We start from the raw sequence: 18,228 nt of genomic DNA, 5'->3' as shown, positions 1-18,228 counted from the left end.
TATGCTTTTCTTTATTTTAAATTAGTAATTGTTTAGAAATTATAAAATCATTATAATCAATATTTACTGATAGAGCATGTGATTGTTAAATTCGGAATGTTAAATTTTGTTTTAGAACTTGTTACTAACACATTTTAATTTTTTTTTTTTTTTAACGTATTTACATTAGGAAATGATACTATTAATTAAATAAATATCAACAAACGAGTTAAAATATTTCTCTTAATTAAAATGTCATCAAAACATCAAAAAATTCTGTTGAGAAATTTTTCAATTTCAAGTCTTATCAAGCCATTAAAGATCCAAACCGGTCAGATAAGCAATCACTGACTGCTAAAACTTGAGCTCAAAAACCTTATGACAAAGTGCTTTAAAAATTGAATGGCTGCATAATTGTAGATGACAAACCTACATCAAATATGATTTGGTTCAACAGCTCCCAGGTTCAATATTTTACTCTTCAATTGTTTGTGGACTTGTCAGCAACAAGTTCAAATATAAATCATTAGATAAATTTGGTAAGAAACTTCTCTTGTGGCAAATAATAGGCAGCTGTAGTTTGAGATCTTGAGGTTTTGTTGGATTGTCAACTTTACTTGGATGTTTACATCAAGGAATGCTTGCAATCTAAATTTTTGTCATTTTATCGAAGTCATGATGACCCCTGTTGGTTCTGGCATGATCTTGCTTCTTGTCATTAGTCTTAGAAGACCATAGAGTGGTACAATTGGAGAGACATCAAATTCATAGCAAAACGCTTGAGTCCACCAAACTGCCCGCAGATTAAAATAACTACTGAAGTTTTTGAATAAGTTTAATTATTTTATACTTTTTGAATTTTTCATCCCTCTGAATTTAACATTGCATGCTTTAGCACATTAAATTTGAAAAGTTCTAAAGGTTTCATTTTAAAATATTCAAGATAGTATGAATATGTTAAAGATCTGTGTATGTAAAAACTTAACAATATTTGAAATCCATTTACAGAGCAGAAACATTTAATTATTTGTTTTTTCAGACACATACAGACACATTGTCAAACTGCATTTTGATAGAATCATACTGAACTACATCTGGATTTAACTACTTTAAAAAGTAGTTAAATTAGTATGTAGTTCTCATATGAGAAAATTTTCATGATGTTTTGTTTTATAAAATTTCTTACATTGTCTGCTTTTTTTTTATTTTGCATTTCTATCAGGTCATTCTGTTAAAACTGGCCTAATAGAGATGCTATGTTTCTTAACATCAATGTTAATTAAATTGTTCAAGCCTCAAAATGTCCCTTTAAAATATCACTCTTTAAAATTATTCCCCAATTAAAAAAGTTTTAATTACAAAATATTTTTACGCACCTCTCCGGTCCCAGTCAATGTCTACTTATATTATCTTATTAAATTTTGGAAGCGCTGTAGTCCTGTATTAGTCTCCTTCAGACTCAAGATTACACAGATTTGAAATTTATTTATCATTAAGACACTTGGCAATTGTTTCCTTGTTTAAATTAAATTTATCAGTTAGGCAATTGTTGATTGTTTCCTTGTTAAAGATTATTGCACCGATATTGTCTTTCTTTTGAAATTTGTGTTTCACCATTTTTTTTTTGCTAACAAATGGAATATTTGAGGGTCTGTCTTTATTTTGCCAACAATTATTTTTTCGTACTTGCCCACTGATTTCTTTACAGCTTTTTTCACATTATTTTTTGTCAATTTGTGTTCATTTTATAATTTGTGTTCATTTAATAACTTAACAACTCATTCTATTATCTCCTAATGAGGGTACAGCTCTAAAACTCAGTTTTATGGTTCTGAGGCAAGCTGGTAGTCAGGTTTCCCGAACTCTGTGGTAGCTCTCAGAGAGGCTGATTCCATCAACAGCTGAAAAATATCAAAGTATTTACAGTGCCATGTTGCGCATGGATGGTGTCCCTGTTTGTACTTTTGGTGTGCATTTTGGAGGCCAAATTTGGAGCCCTTTGTTACGACTTAGGGTTTATTAGTAGTAATGAGGCATTTGCTTGGGCTATTAAACGGTGTTCTGAGTACTATCTATGCTTTGAGTCAAGTTCTTCAATCTAATTTAAAAATGAATAAAGTACCAAAAACTATAAAACACAAGAAACCATCACAGGCCTTGTTAAGAAGCGTTACGCAGCTCGCATTTTGCTTGCGAAAAGGCGATTTGCCTACGCGCTCAGCAGTTTTGCGCTACGCAAAAACTTATATCTTTTAGAATATTTAAATTATCTTTTGATTATCGTTAACGTGACGTTTATTCAGAAGAAATAAAGTCGTAAGTAAAAGCATTTAATCGCAATTATAAACTAATAGATTTTTTTGTTAAAGAAACAGTTTGTTTCATTTTTTTTTTTTTTAATTAAAAATTAGTTAAAAAAAATAAAGTGTTTAAGTTTTATCTTAAGGAATTAAATATATAAATTCCTTTTAAATATAAAAATTATTTTTAGTCATAATAGTTTAAAAAATACACGATTTATTTTGATGTAAAAATTTTATTAATTCACAAATTAAATAAGAAAAAATTTATTAACAATTGATAAATTAACCAAAAACCAAATCATAAGAAAATAAAAAAATCATAAGAAAATAAACAAATATTTTACGTTTCATGAAAAAAATATTTTTTTCAAAATAAAATTTAGTTTATATTTGAAAAAAATAATAAAAATGATTTTTTTAATATGAACTTTGATTTTATTTGTAACTTTTGTTATAGTGAGAAAAAAAAAACTTTTTGTATGATTTTTAACGCGTTAATAAAATAACTTTAATTACAATGCGGTACTTGTAATGACGCTAGTGACGCAATATAACTTCTAACGATGCAAAATATATTTGCTGAGTTGAGTTACTTAAAAATGCGTTACGCGTTTTCGCTACGCAGCGAAATCTCGTAACAAGGCCTGCCATCATCATCCCCAAGTTCTCTAAACCTATCATTCACTAATATTCGTGGTCTTCAAAGTAACTTTTCTTCTGTTGAGTCTTATCTCTTGCAAAGTTCACCAGACCTACTTGCTCTTTGTGAGACTAATTTGAGTTCAGCTGTCTCATCTTGCGATCTTAGTGTTGATGGTTATCTTCCCTTAATTAGTAAAGACTCCAATAGTCACATGCTTGGCCTGGTCATTTACATTCGTAAGAATTCACCCATTTGTTGTGAAACTATGTTTGAATCCACAGACTATTCTTTCATGTGCTTTTGTTTAGCACCACCTCACTCTATTGCCTTTCTATTTGTTCTATATCGCTCTCCTTCATCTCAAGACTGCACTCTTTTTGATGTTATTTCTTATCATATTGACCATGCCCTCTCTCTTTATCCACCAGCCAATATAGTTGTTGTCGGTAACTTTAATGCTCACCACTCTGAATGGCTTGGCTCTAGTGTCAGTGATTCTGCAGGCATTAAAGCCCACAACTTTTACCTTTCACAATCCCTAACTCAAATAGTCAACTTTCCAACTCGCTTTCCTGACAACCCGAATCATTTACCTTCTCTACTTGACTTATGTCTTGTTTCTGATTCTAGTCAGTGCTCATTTTCTCCGCATTCACCCTTAGGTGCTTCTGATCACAGTTTGATCTCTCTAAAACTAATATCTCATTCTTCCTCATCACCTGAATCCCCCTATTATCGTACCTTTTACAAATACAGTAAAGCTGACTAGGATTCTTTCCGTTTTTTCTTTGTGATGCCCCTTTTGAGGGAACAAAAGATTCCATGCCAGCCTGAATCTACAAAGTTATGTAAGATGCCCATTTGTCGACAGGAAGACAAAAGAAATCTTTTGTCTTCCTGTCAACAAATGGGCATCTTACATAACTTCGTAGATTCAGGCTGACATGGAATCTTTTGTTCCCTCTCGACAATTCCAGGTCAAGCCTCACTCTCCTCCATGGTTTTCCTCACACTGTGCTGCTGCGATTGCCAATCGAAACAGTTACTTCCATATTTATCAGCAAAACAATTCTCCAGAAAACAGACGTTTGTTTATTACTGCTAGAAACCATTGTAAAAAAGTTTTGTCTAACGCCAAAGCCCGCTATTCTCAGGTCATGAAATCTAGTATCTCATCTCAAAAATTAGGCTCTCGTGACTTTTGGAGAATCTTTAATAGTATTAATAATAAGGGCAACTCTTTAATTCCACCTCTCTTGTATGGTTCAGACTTTGTCACCTCACCTAAAGACAAAGCTGAATTGTTTGCTAAAAACTTTTCATCAGTATCATCTCTTGATTCCACTAGTTGCGTTCTACCTGATATAGCTGTCAAACAGGTTGATCCATTGCTTGACATTTGTATCACTCCAGCTTCTGTATCTAAAGTGATTTCCTGCCTAGACTCTTCTACAGCTTGTGGGCTGGACAACATACCTGTTACTGTCTTGCAGAAGTGTTCTCCGGAGCTGTCGTCTATACTCTCAAAACTATTCAACAAGTGCTTATCAGAGTCTTGTTTTCCAGCCTGCTGGAAACCGGGATCTGTTATCCCTATTTTCAAAAATTCTGGAGAGCGATCTGATTCACCTAACTACCGTCCCATTAGTCTTCTTCCTATCATAAGCAAAGTTTTTGAATCTTTAATTAGCTAACACTTATTTTCCCATCCTGAATCTAATAACTTACTTTCTGACCATCAATATGGATTTCGATCTTCTCGTTCTACAGCTGATTTGCTAACAGTAATAACAGATAGGTTTTATTGTGCATAAGATAAAGGTGGAGAAGTTAAGGCCATTGCTCTTGACATTTCAAAAGCTTTTGACAAAGTTTGGCATGCTGATCTTTTCCATAAGCTTTCTTCGTATGGTGTATTTGGCAACATCTTTAAGATTATTGAATCCTTCCTTTCCAATCGTAGTATAAAAGTTGTCCTTGATGGACAGCGCTCTTCTTCTTATTCTGTAACTTCAGGGGTTCCTCAAGGTTCTATCGTTGGCCCTATACTCTTTTTTATTTACATTAACAATCTTCCAGATATTCTCACATCTAAGGTGGCATTGTTTGCTGATGATACTACCATTTATTCTTGTCGTGATAAGAAACCAACACTCCCTGATTGCTTGGAGGGAGCATTTGAGCTTGAAAAGGATCTCACTTCTGCTACAGCATGGGGCTCACAGTGGCTGGTGAACTTCAATACAGATAAGACTCAATTTGCTTCAGCCAATTGTTATCGCAATTATTTAGATCTTCCTATATTTATGAACGATGATGTACTCGATGAGTCATCTACTCTTCATCTTCTAGAATTAACTCTTACTTCCAATCTTTCTTGGAAACCATATATCAAATCAGTTGCAAAATTAGCATCTGTTAAGGTTGCATCTCTTTATCGAGCAAAACACTTTCTTACTCCAGATTCTATTCTCTATCTTGATAAATCTCAAATCCGGCCTTGTATGGAATACTGTTGCCATATCTGGGGCGGATCTTTAAAAGATGCCCTTTTTCTTTTAGACAAGGTGCAAAAACGCATCGTAAACATAGTTGGACCTGCTCTTGCAGCCAACCTCCAACCATTATCACATCCTCGTAATGTTGCTTCTCTTTCTCTTTTCTACAAATACTATAATGGGCACTGCTCTGAAGAGCTAGCGTCTCTTGTACCATCAACTAAAATTCATTCTTGTGTTACTCATCATTCAAATAAGTCTTATCCTTTTTCTGTGACTGTTCCTAAGTGCTCCAAAAACGCTTATTCGTCTAGCTTTTTACCTCGAACATCAGCTCTTTAAAATTCGCTTCCTTCATCATGCTTTCCTGATTCATATAATTTGCAATCCTTTAAGTCGTCTGTCAATCGTTATCTTGCTCTACAATCTTCGTCTTTTCTCTTTCAGTAACTTCCAACTTTAATTAGTGGCTGCTTGCAGCCTTGTTGGAAGCGAAGATGTTAAAAAAAAAAAAAATTCAATACTCTTATGACTAATGACTCATACACCACTCTACTAGAAAATTTCAAAACATTTTTTTGCTGATTTGTTTCCAAACTCTTTTTTCCAATCTATAGCACTAGTGCTTCATTTATTCTTGTATAATTAACAATCCTGTGGGCATATGATTTGTTGTGATTTATAGACTTCAAGTATGTTGGTGCTGCTTGTGACAACTTTCAATTAAATAACTTTGTGTGTTTTTTGATTTATTACAAGAAATAGTACATGTGTTTGTTTTCCATGCTCAATTTGAAATGTTGGTTTGACACACGCTGGGGGAGATAATTTTTGTTTAAATTTTTGGCAGAGTTTAAGCTCTGTTAACAGCTACTTTAAACGCTAATGAACAGGCTTTAAAACGCTCATTCCATTTGATGTTGAGTTAGATAAAATTTGTACTTACAGCTGTTAATTGGCCAGCTTTGCACCTTTTCGGCATAAAATTTTTCCCTGGTCACCACTAAACCAAACTCATCGCAGTTCCAAATATGCGAGCTTTCAATTTCAATTTATCAATTTTGGCTTCATTGTACTATTTCTTGTAATTTTAAAAATATTTTTCAGCCATGGGAAGTGCAAGATGACTCTCTGTTTGATGCAATGTTATCTGCTCAGCATAATGCTACATCATGTTTTCATCTCTCTTTAAAATCATATTACCACTGTAATGAAGGTTAGCCATTTTTGAATAAATGGTCTTGTTTTGTGTTTTTCAAATAGTGTTAAACAATAGAAATTAAATCAGCTTGTCGCAAACCATAACCCCAGTCACTAAAACATTGAATTAAATGAATCAATAACTTTTTAGTTTCAGCTAATAAAGCTGTTAGCCTTCCACTTCCATGTTGACATATTAAATGACACGGGCCAGGGCCGGGTTTAATAAAATATAGTCGGGTTTGTAACTGGGTCTCCATAAACATTCATACATCCTAAAGCATTTTTTATTTTTCAAAATTCATGTTATATTTTGTATATATATGCATATATAAACATCATTATGATCAATATGATCATTATAATCATCATCATCATCATCATCTTCTCTTTTGGCAATAATACACCATATAAATACTAAAGTTTATATAAATATGAAAGGATATTGTATGCCAGCATCTAATTAAATAGCAAAAATATATGTTTATGTCCATAATATGTATGCATAAAGCGCATCTCAGAAGCTTTCACTCCTTCTGGACTAAAAGTTTGGAAGATTTTATTCCTACTCTTAATAAGTACTCTAATTGTTTGGAAGCTTTTATTCCTACTCTTTAATTTTAAGTCAAGCCTCAATCTATTCCATATTTTTCACCATCTTGAGCAGTTGCTTTACTAATCATTTATTTCATCTTTTTTACAAGAACATCTCTCTTAAGAACAAATGTCCTTTTATAATTCCAAGAAGCCAATGTAAAAAGGTCCCGTCTGATGTTATTCTCAGTTTACTAAATCTTGTATCTTATATCAGATGTTAGGTTCTAGAGACTTGTTAGTCTTCAACAATGTCATTAAATAAAGTAAGTCCAACATTTAGTTTTATTAATTATATGATATTTAATAATATTTAGTTTTTAAAAAGTGCTAAATAAGTGGTTCCAATTTTCAAAACTCTAGAAAACACTTTGACCTCTCTAACAATCCTATGATTAGTCTTCACTCTGTTATTAGTTTTCTTATATAAAGGTTTTGAGATTATCAAATTATTTCTTACTAACTGCAGTAATAAAGTTATTCTTGAAGGCCAACACTCTTCTTTATTTCAAGTAACTTTAAGGGTACCACAAGATATCTTGTGGTACCCTTAAAGTACCCTTAAGTCTTTGCTCCTGTATTGTTTCTTATCTACAATATCAATCTTCATGAAAATTTAACAACTAAAGTGGCTCTGTTGACGACTCAACTTTATACTCTTGTCTTGACAAAAAATCTTCACTTTTTGATTGCTAAGACAAGCAGCTGATTTTAAATCTGATCTCTCTTCTGTAACAGTCTAAGGCTTGCTGTGGCTTATGGATTTAAATTCTGCACTTAAAATCTTGTTTCTCTGCGCAGCGGCCATGGTTGTCAAGATTCGTGTTTCGGAGTTTTGTAGTTGAGATAGGGTTATAACCACAGCCAAGTAGCCTCCTCGTCTGTAGTAGCGTTTTCAGTCTTGTGGAGGTGAATTTACATTTTAAAAAAAATTAATAATAAATTACACCTGCTTTATCTGCCAAGCTTGAGCCACTCGTCTATTGTTGTAAGGTTGCAGTTTTTTCTTTTTTCTTCAAATACAATCATGGTCAATGCTCAAACAAGCTATCATCTTTATTATGATAAAACTCATTCTTGCTTGTTTCTTATTCAACAAGTTGCTTCCTCTTACCGTATCTGTCCCGTCATGATATAAAAACTTTTATTAATCCAGTTTTTTTCTTTGCACATCAAAAAAAACCTTACAACTATTAGCTATCTTCATGTTTTTCTTTTATATACAACCTAAAACTTCTCAGGTCTTCAGTTAACCATTTCCTAGTACTTTTACTAATTCTCTATTTTAAAGTAACTCATAACTTAATAATGGTTGCTTGCAATCTTGTTGGAAGTAAATTAGAGTTTGAAAATATATAAATATATGTCAGTATTTAATAAATAGTAAATGTAAGTATAAAATTATTATATATAAGTATTTTAAATTTTTTTCTAGCCCCGGCTATTAACCCCTGCTAAATCTTATAGTTTAGCCTGGGCAGGGGCCAGGTTTGAAAAAAGTCTCATTTTTAGCCACTTACTATGTTGACATTTACTATGTAGCCACTAACTATGTTGACATTTTTTTTTTTTTCTGTCAATCAATGTCAATTTCGGGACAATGAACCTGGAAGCACTCTTTCTTAATGATACTCCTTGCTTTCGATGATGTTTCAAAGCATTTTCAACATCTTCTTCGCTGTAGTTGTTGTTTGGCATTTTGTGGCACCAATACACTCTTCTACCCTCATAAAAATGTCATCAAACTAAAATATTTTTTACATGTTCTGATAGATTTTGTCCTGCTCTATATTAATCTGCTTTTACATTTTTATGATATTTCTTACAACTTTTTGTTTAAATAAAATTTAAGTAAAAGTGACTGACTTAAAATAGTGAACAAAAATGCACAAACTTACCCTATTTATAATTCACATTTAAATTGACACATAATAAAACAGGCTTAGGTAGTTTTTATTTATATTTTTTCATTTAACTTTTTTTGTGTGGATAGAGTTGTTTTTAAAAACCAATTCTTATTAGATGTTAATGAGTGTATCGTTGACAAAGCATGTAGGTGGCTTTATGGTGCTTGTAACAATACCTATGGAAGTTTTAATTGCTATTGTACTGGAGATTGGTTGCTAAGTGACACAAATGACAGCTGTGTTGGTAAAGTTTTATTTGAGTTTAAATTTTTATTTACAGAATTTTTTATTTGTAACCATTTTTTCATCTATTTTCAAAAACTATTTTTTTCAAAGTTTTTATCAAGCCTATCAAGTATTTATAATATTTTTGAACAAAAGCTTTAAAAAATTTATTATTTAGGTAAGCCACCTACTGCCGTTACTGCTCAGTCTTTTCAAATTACTGTTGGATCATTCTTAATTGGTTTAGTTATTAAGTATGTATTTTTTAGCCTTACTTGCTTTTTTATCCATTCTGCTTCTTGTTTTGTTTTTTTTGTTGTTGTTTTTATTTTATATTAGGCTTTGATAATGATTATTTTAATAATTTTTGTTTTTATGTTTTTTTTTGTTTTCTTGTTCTCTTTGTTTTGGGAACTGGGATTGAATCTGTTTTAAGAACTGGAATTGACTTTGTTTTGGGAACTGGGATTGAATTAGATTTTATTGAATTTTATTTTGATATTTTAGATCTGAATAGTTTAAGAATTTAATCAAATATTAAACTTAAATTGTTTATAATTGAATATTTTAGCTGTTAAATGAACATAAAAAAAACTTCATAAACTTTCACTATACACTATACAAAATATTTTTTTTTTTACATATCTTTTATTTTCTCTTTAACTTTGTTTTTTTTTTCTCAAAATGAGTTTGTATCTCTTTTCTTGACTTTAACTCCTTTTAGCAAACTTTAAGTTTTACTGCTAATCTCAGATTGAGAATTATTAGGCATGCCAATTAGACAGTGTTTTAAGTTTGATTGAATAGCCTCAGAGAGGCTGTTTAATCAAACTTAAAAAAGTCAATAGATCAGGTTTCTTTCGTTGTTTATAAATCACAAAGATATCAATTTTATGCAAGTTTGGTCCAACCAGCACAGTGTATACAAATGCATATTCAGAATAGATGGAGAAATTGCAGTATATATATCAAAAACTTGTTTTCACTTGCTTACAACTATTTTTTTACCCTATGCTGACCTTTATTATATACCTTTATATTATTCATTTATTTTGTAATATATATAAACCTATAGGGCCATCATCATAGGCTAAAAAAAAAAAGAACAAATTTAAAGAAATCTTTAGTAACAGAATTTTAAACACTTAATATAAATTAAAACAGTTAATACAAAGTAAACTCTTTAAAAATCAAAAGTAAATCATTCTATTGTTTAATATATATTTTTTACCGATTTAAATTTTGAAAAATTAAAAAAAAAATTTTTAATAATTTAATTTTTTCCACGTACTTTGGTACTTTGGAATTCTCTCTTGTCTTCATATTTCCTGGCTCCTACAATTTAAAGTTTTTTAAATCTTTGGTCATTTTCATGCTCTTCAACTCTCTTCCTTGTTTTCTGTTAACTCCCAACATAATTACAAGTTGGTTGCAGCAATGTTGGCAGAAAATTATCTAAAAAAAACTACCACTACCAAAAATATATGTCCTTATAAAACTTTGTAAGTCAAATAATTTTGATAAATTCATACAGAAAAATTTTTTTTTTTTCAAGCAGATTGCTAAATAAAATCTGACAAAGTTGTTTTGTTCAAAAGTGTCAAAAAATGAAAATTAGGATTGTCACGCTATGTTGAGCTGCATGTACAAATGTATGTATATATACATAGATGAAATTTAGTTCAAGTCTAACTAAAAAAATCATTGGTTTCATTTAAAGGTCACCCTTCATTATGCACTGGGTTCCATATACATATGATAGCGGATTTTAGTCTACCTATGTGTTCTGATTGGTTAACTTGTCTGATATCCAAAATGATTAGTTGATGTCAGGACTTCAATTATACCATATGCTGCATTTGGATTTTTTTTAATAATGGTTCATGCTAGTTTGATATTCCTTGCTGCATTTATGGTTTAATAGTGCCCTTAGTAGAGACTGTTTTAAGGCTTTCTTTATAGGGTGACCAGAAAAAACGGAGACAAACATTTTTGATCATTTTTTATTAAACCAACAAAAATTAAGTAAAATAATGATGAATAACAACAACATGGACCTTCCGCAATAATATACTTAGCCAGTTTTAAAGTGGCCTCCTCCTGCAGCAATACATAAGCCCAAACGCTTCTTGAAATTTTCAGCGATGGGTCGCAGGTCTTCTGGCGACAATCGATCCCATTCCCGGCGCAGCGATTGCTTTAGCGACTCCAAACTTATGTGGCGGGTAGCACAGGCCCTGGCCTCTAAAATTGACCACACTCTGTAATCCATCGGGTTGAGATCTGGCGAGTAGGGCGGCCATTCTGAAGACGCGATGAAGTCCTGAAAACGGATTCGACATCGGTATTGAGTCATTTTCGCCTTGTGAGCAGGGACAGAGTCCTGTTGGAACGTCCAATTCACATCACCAAAGTGCTGTTGGGCCCACAGAAGCACCACAGTCTCGAGAATGTCGCATCGGTAGACTTCTTGGTTGATTTTGACTCCTTGATCCACTAAAACGAGGGAGGTCTTACCGTTAGCGCAGATTCTGCCCCAGACCATGACGGACTGCAGATTTTGGCGGTGTTCGACAATGGCCAATGTGCCAGGAGCCTCAGCGGATCAGCTCCTGTTGTTTTAATGGTTGTGCGCTGTGCACCTGCTCGACAGTGAACAGCTTCTTGTCGGTGAACAGGATGCGCTCCTTGAGCAGCGGCCCGACGCTTGAGTTGGCAACATTTCTAGAGCCGCACACGTTTGTTTTCATCAGTGAGCAATTGAACTTTTTGGAGATTGTAAGGCATGAGTTTAAGCTCCCTTTTTGCCATTTGTTGCACCGATTCACTTTTCATTCCGGTTTCATGGGCGATTTTTCGCATGGAGACCCTCGAATTTTGCTTGACTTGCTTCCTAATGATCTGGCAGTTGGTGGACATGTTGACAATGTGTCTTCTACCACTTCCTGGATGGCAACCATCTTGGCCGAGCTCCCTGAAACGATTGATGGTCTTGGACACAGTTTGCTTAGGCACATTAAGCAAGCGAACAATATCACATTGACGCATTCCTTTACGAAACAACTCCAAAATTGCACTACGTCTATTTGACATTCTAAAAATATAATATATTTTAGAGATATCAAACTAAGAACATATAAATACTAAACATAAAAACATGGAGAATTCGAAAACCAATCAAATTAATTGGATACCGTAAAAAAATTTATTATCAGGACATATTAAATTTTGTCTCCGTTTTTTCTGGTCACCCTGTACTATCTTAAAATAGAGCAACCCACTTGGCAATTATATTGTATTTTAGTGCTCGGTCACCATAAACTAGGATTAGGGATGTCGAGCCCAATTATTTGTTATTTAGGTATTTAGTGTTTTTAGCACTATTTGGGGTCACCCAAATATTTGTATTTTTACCCAAATATTTGTATTCAAATAGTGCAAAAAAATTTTTAATTATTTTTCAGCATTTTTTTAAAAAATAACCGTCACATTTTTAAAATCTAATTTGTTACAAACCCTTTATTTCAATTTCCAAGTTACGCAATTTCCATGAATTTTATATCATAATTAATTCACTACTACTGAAATTTTTTAAAATTTATTTTTGTTTAATTGTGAATTTAATCAAGTAACTATTGAAATTATACAAAGAAGTACTATAAATACTACTATCAGGTATGACTCATGCTTTTTTAGGTTACCTTGACTAAACTAAAATTTTATTTAGAAAATGACAAGTGAAGTGTGGAAAAATTTTGTAAAAATCAGTAATAATCAGGCAAAATGTCAAGTTGGCAACTGTAATGAAGTTTGTATGATTATTAATTATGGAACAACGAATTTGATGAATCATTTAAAATTGAAATATGGCATGGATATATCTCTTAAACAAAAGAATGCATCAGAATTAACAGAAGGTCCAAGTAATCAAAAAATTCAACGTCCAATAACAAGTTTTACAGTTCGAGAATCTAAAGAGTTGTTAGTATCAAAATGTGCAGCCAAAGATGGATTTTCAATTAATCAAATAATAAATTCGGGTGCTACTAAATTATATTTGTCATCGCGTGGTCATCAAATGCCTAAATCAAGATCAACAGTTTGGGAAGATATTAAAAAATACTATGAAGAAGTTTTTAATGAATTCGTGTTAAAAATTCAAGAGTCTAAAGTCATGGGAAAGAAATTTAGTACAATAATTAATGAGTGGACTGATAATTGAGTGGACATTTAAGAGATATTTAAATATCAAAATTCACAATGGCACTGAATCTAAGCAATTTGCATTAACTTCTGTTGGATCAGGTAGTTGTAATGCTGAAAAATTGAAAACAATTTAAAGAAAAAACTCCAGTACATCAAACTTGACATTTCAGAAGATATTGTCTCAACTATAAACGATGGAGCTTCCGTAATGAAAAAATATGCCACCTTGATGCCATTTGAAAGTCAACTTTGTTACAATCATGGAATAAATTTAGCTATTTTCAACTGTTTATGTCAAAAAGATTGTGAAGAGATGGATGAATATAGTGATAATGTTGAACTTGATGATGAAGATGAAGATTTTGATGAAAAACTAGATTTTGATGAACAAGAAAGCTGTTTACCAATGGAAAATTCCTACTTTGATGTTATATCAGTTATTCGAGGATATGTGAGAAAATTTCGAAAATCGATGCTAATTTTGCATTGGAAAATAGATGCTAATTTTGCATTGGATTTGATATATGGTTTCCAAGAAAGATCAGAAGTATATGACTCATCAAGTACATTGCTGTTCATTAGTAGAGGAAGATCTAGGTTTTTGTGATAACCACTGAATAAAATTTTGTCTGAGTTAAAGTAGTGGTGGAGCGCTCACTTCATAAGTGAAAAGTTCCGTGCTGTGCTAAACTTGTTGCTCTGCATTGCGTTCTTGTTTGTCAAGGTTCGTGTTTGGGAGTTAAAGAGTTGAGAGAAGTTGTAATCACAATAAAATAACCACCTCCACTGTAGAGGCCCTACCAGTCTTGGGGAGGTTAAAAACATTAAAAAAAATTTTTTTTACCATTTTAGTTTGCTATCAAATAATATAAAACATCCAAGAACTCCTTTTTGCTACTGTGTTTTTTTTTATGCTTTCTAAAAATATTTTTATGTATTTCTAATGTTATATAATTCTAATATTCCTCTTTGGATATGCTTTTCTTTTTTCTTTTTTTTTTTTTGCATGTTGATATATTTTTCATTCTGATTATACACACTTATTTATTATTTTACACACTTATGTATTTTTTTTTTTTTTTAATATCTTTATGCAGATATGTTGAGGTTATTATTCGAAAACAGTCAAATTTTATCATTTCTTCAAAATCTCCAAGCCAGTATACTAAGGAAGATATAGATAATCACCTAGATGGTTGGTATCGCTTTGCAATAATCACAGTATCATCTAATGAAGTATCTTCTATCAAGTTATCATCTAAGAATGGAAATTCCATTGCAGTTAATTCTGGTAGTTCAAAATCAGCACCTGTTCGTAAACGAAGAAGTTTGGATGGTTAGTGTTTTATTTTTATTAATTTTAATAATTTTCACCATACATTTTTTTCATGTTTCATTCATTATTACTGAATACATTTTTTTTATTGAATTTTTTTTTTATTTAAGGTAATTTATACTCATTATATTTTAAGGTATTTTTATAACTAATTTGTTTTTTTTAGATGGTTTTGCAATTGAAGATGGAGAGCTTTATTCTACATTTGTAATTGCCAATACTGAAAATGGTACTCTGACTACACCTTATTTTCCCCCTGTAATAACAGTTGATCCTGGTTGTAAGTTTATTTTTATGGCTTTTTACATAAAGTTATCTTTTTTTCAAACATAATTAATATATATAGTGTATAAATATATAAAGTAGATATATATATATATATATATATATATATATATATATATATATATATATATATATATATATATATATATATGTATATATATATATATATATACACACGCAGTGGTGTACACTGGATTTTTAGATGTTTGAGTATTGGCACTTACAGGCATTGTGCAAACTCCAAACTTTTGTATGTTTATGCTTATATCAAAAAATAATGTTTTGCAAAGAATTGAAAGAATTTCATCCAATAATCTCTTTTTTTTTCAAAAACTATGACCATAAAAAGTTTTAACCCCCCTCAATTTGAGGGCGTTGTAAACATTACAGGGTCACTTTAAATTTGTTGATGAATATGAATTTAGATAAAAATAGTAAAGAAAATATTTTATAAACTCGTTGCTCCCACGTTAAAGGCTGAGTGGGCCCAAAAATTAGGGTTTTTTTGTTCCCAAGCTCCAATCACCCCAATTCTTTGCAAAACATTCTTTTTTGATATAAGCATAAACATACAAAAGTTTGGAGTTTGCACAATGCCTGTAAGTGTCAAAACTCAAACATCTAAAAATTCAGTGTACACCACTGATTGACTTTGCATCTAAATGCTCTTTTGCCAATTTTTCTGTCCAAAAACTACCACCAATTTTCTATTGGATTTAAGTCCAGACTTTGAGATGGCCATTTCAAAACACTGATGTTATTTGTGTCAAAGCAAAACTTCATTTTCTCAGTTGTTAAGAAGCATAATCTGATTGGAACTATTGCTAGTGTGACCACTAGTGCAATTAATTGAAATACCATTTATGTCATCATTAATGTGTAGAAAAATAGATTTGTTTCGGAAGCTAAATTAGCTTTAAAAATTCAAGAAGATCATAACATCACAGTGACTCCTCAAACAATCAGAAATTGAGCAAGGATATAGAGGTAGAGTGGTTCAAAATAAACCTTTTTTAACTTCTAAACAAATAAAACGTCAATTGGAATTTGCATCGAAGTACTTATAAATGCTGATATCATATTGGAAAAAAATTTTGTGGTCAGATGAGTCAAAATACAATCTTGTCTCATCGGATGGAGTTCAAAAAGTGTGGCAAAAAAAAGGAGAAGCTTATAGAGTTGTTTCCGAGGTAGTGTAATGCATGGAGGAGGAAATGTGATGGTTTGGGGTAGTATGATTTAAAAAGAAGTGGGGAAATTTACATTTATTGATGACAAAATGGGATAATATAACAACAAAAGAGACCCAAAATTTGATCAACTCAATGCTAAATCATCTAGATGAGGCCATCAAGGTTAAAGAAGGCCCCACTTGATACTAATTTCCATGGAATTTGATCAATTTGACATTTTTGAACTGTACGATTATTTTTTTTGCAGTCAATTATGCATCGCTAGATCAATTGTGTAAAATTCAATAGGTTTGAAAAGCAATTAATTCACCAATACACAAATAAATTCTTAAAACAATACTTGATAAGATATCTAAAAAAAAGCTTTTAAATATTTAACGAACAATTCATTTTTTTGATGCTATCTTAAAAATTATGATTTTTTTTGTAAGTGTAGGATTGTTTTTTTTGCATACTGTATATATTTCTCTCTCTCTCTCTCTCTCTCTCTCTCTCTCTCTCTCTCTCTCTCGTTGAGAGAGCAAATAATATCTATATAAATTGATATATATATATATATATATATATATATATATATATATATATATATATATATATATATATATATATATATATATATATATATATATATATATATATATATATATATGTATATATATATATATATATGTATATATATATATATATATATATGTATATATATATATATATATATATGTATATATATATATATGTATATATATATATATATATATATATATATATATATATATATATATATATATATATATATATATATCAATTTATATAGATATTATTTGCTCTCTCAACATCTATAGACATTATATTTATTACCGAAACATGGTTTAATGAAATATCATCTCCGAGTATAAAAAATTATGATCTTTTCAGAAATGACAGAAATGGTCATGGAGGAGTTGCTTTTTATTCAAAAACTTGCCTAAACATAATTTAATTAAGCTTTTCTCAAATTCATTCTTGTTTTACTTTTAAACATTCTGAACAACTATGGCTTTCACTCCCAATCAGTAAAAGTAACAAGTTGCTGATTGGTTGTATATACCGCCCACCAATGATGGAGAAAACTGCTAAAGAAATTAGGCGATTTTAATTATCCTAATTATGTTTGGAATGATGACTATTCAACAAACTTCAAAGGACCAAGCAAACCAATTGAAGCAAATTTTATTAATACACTCAATAATTCATTTTTGTATCAATGCATACACTCACCAACATTTATACTTAAGAAAGATAAATGCATTAACACATTGGATGTTGTTATAACAGACTCTCCAGATAAAATAAGTAAAATAGCCTTTGATCCGCCTCACAAGGTCACTTACTGCTCAAATGGAATCTTATCATTGAAAAATCAAATTACTCAACCCCATTTATTTACTCAAAATTATGTTATAAAAAAGGTAACTATGCAAAACTAAATGAAGCTTTTAATAGTTATGATTGGATTGCTATGTTTAAAAATTTAAGTATCAATGATTCCTACAAAAAATGGACAGATATATATCATAAACTATGGGCTAAATTCATACCTCCTATATCAAAACACACACAAAAAAAGCATCAACCTTGGATCACAATTGACATTATTAAGTTAAGTAAAACAAAAAAACAACTATGGTACAAAATAGAAATACAAAGTGGAAAGTTCCATATCTATTTAATCTTTATAACACAGTTCGTAATCAAATCAAAAAGTATACTCGTTCAGCAATTAGAATCTTTGAAGAAGATTTAGTAAATGATAAACACAATCCAAAAAGGCTTTTCAACTATATTAATTCTAAACGTTCATCATCAAGCCCTATTAATGCATT

General features: G+C 31.0%; 1 protein-coding gene across 2 annotated transcripts in view; it reads left to right on the top strand.

Annotated features, from left to right (window-relative positions):
- The window catches only part of LOC101240045 (fibrillin-1), a 178,117-nt gene that overhangs the window by 143,708 nt on the left and 16,181 nt on the right, over positions 1-18,228 (top strand). For both annotated transcript variants that reach the window (XM_065795472.1, XM_065795473.1), the window contains 4 exons: positions 9,240-9,368; positions 9,528-9,603; positions 14,653-14,891; positions 15,058-15,171. In XM_065795472.1, the coding sequence (XP_065651544.1) occupies positions 9,240-9,368; positions 9,528-9,603; positions 14,653-14,891; positions 15,058-15,171 (558 nt within the window). The remainder of the gene's footprint in view (positions 1-9,239; positions 9,369-9,527; positions 9,604-14,652; positions 14,892-15,057; positions 15,172-18,228) is intronic.

The sequence above is a fragment of the Hydra vulgaris genome, chromosome 04 (genome assembly GCF_038396675.1).
Source record: "Hydra vulgaris chromosome 04, alternate assembly HydraT2T_AEP".
Classification (NCBI taxonomy): Eukaryota; Metazoa; Cnidaria; class Hydrozoa; order Anthoathecata; family Hydridae; genus Hydra; species Hydra vulgaris.
Note: the sequence above shows the minus strand (reverse complement) of the source record. Positions and strands in the feature narration are given on the sequence as shown.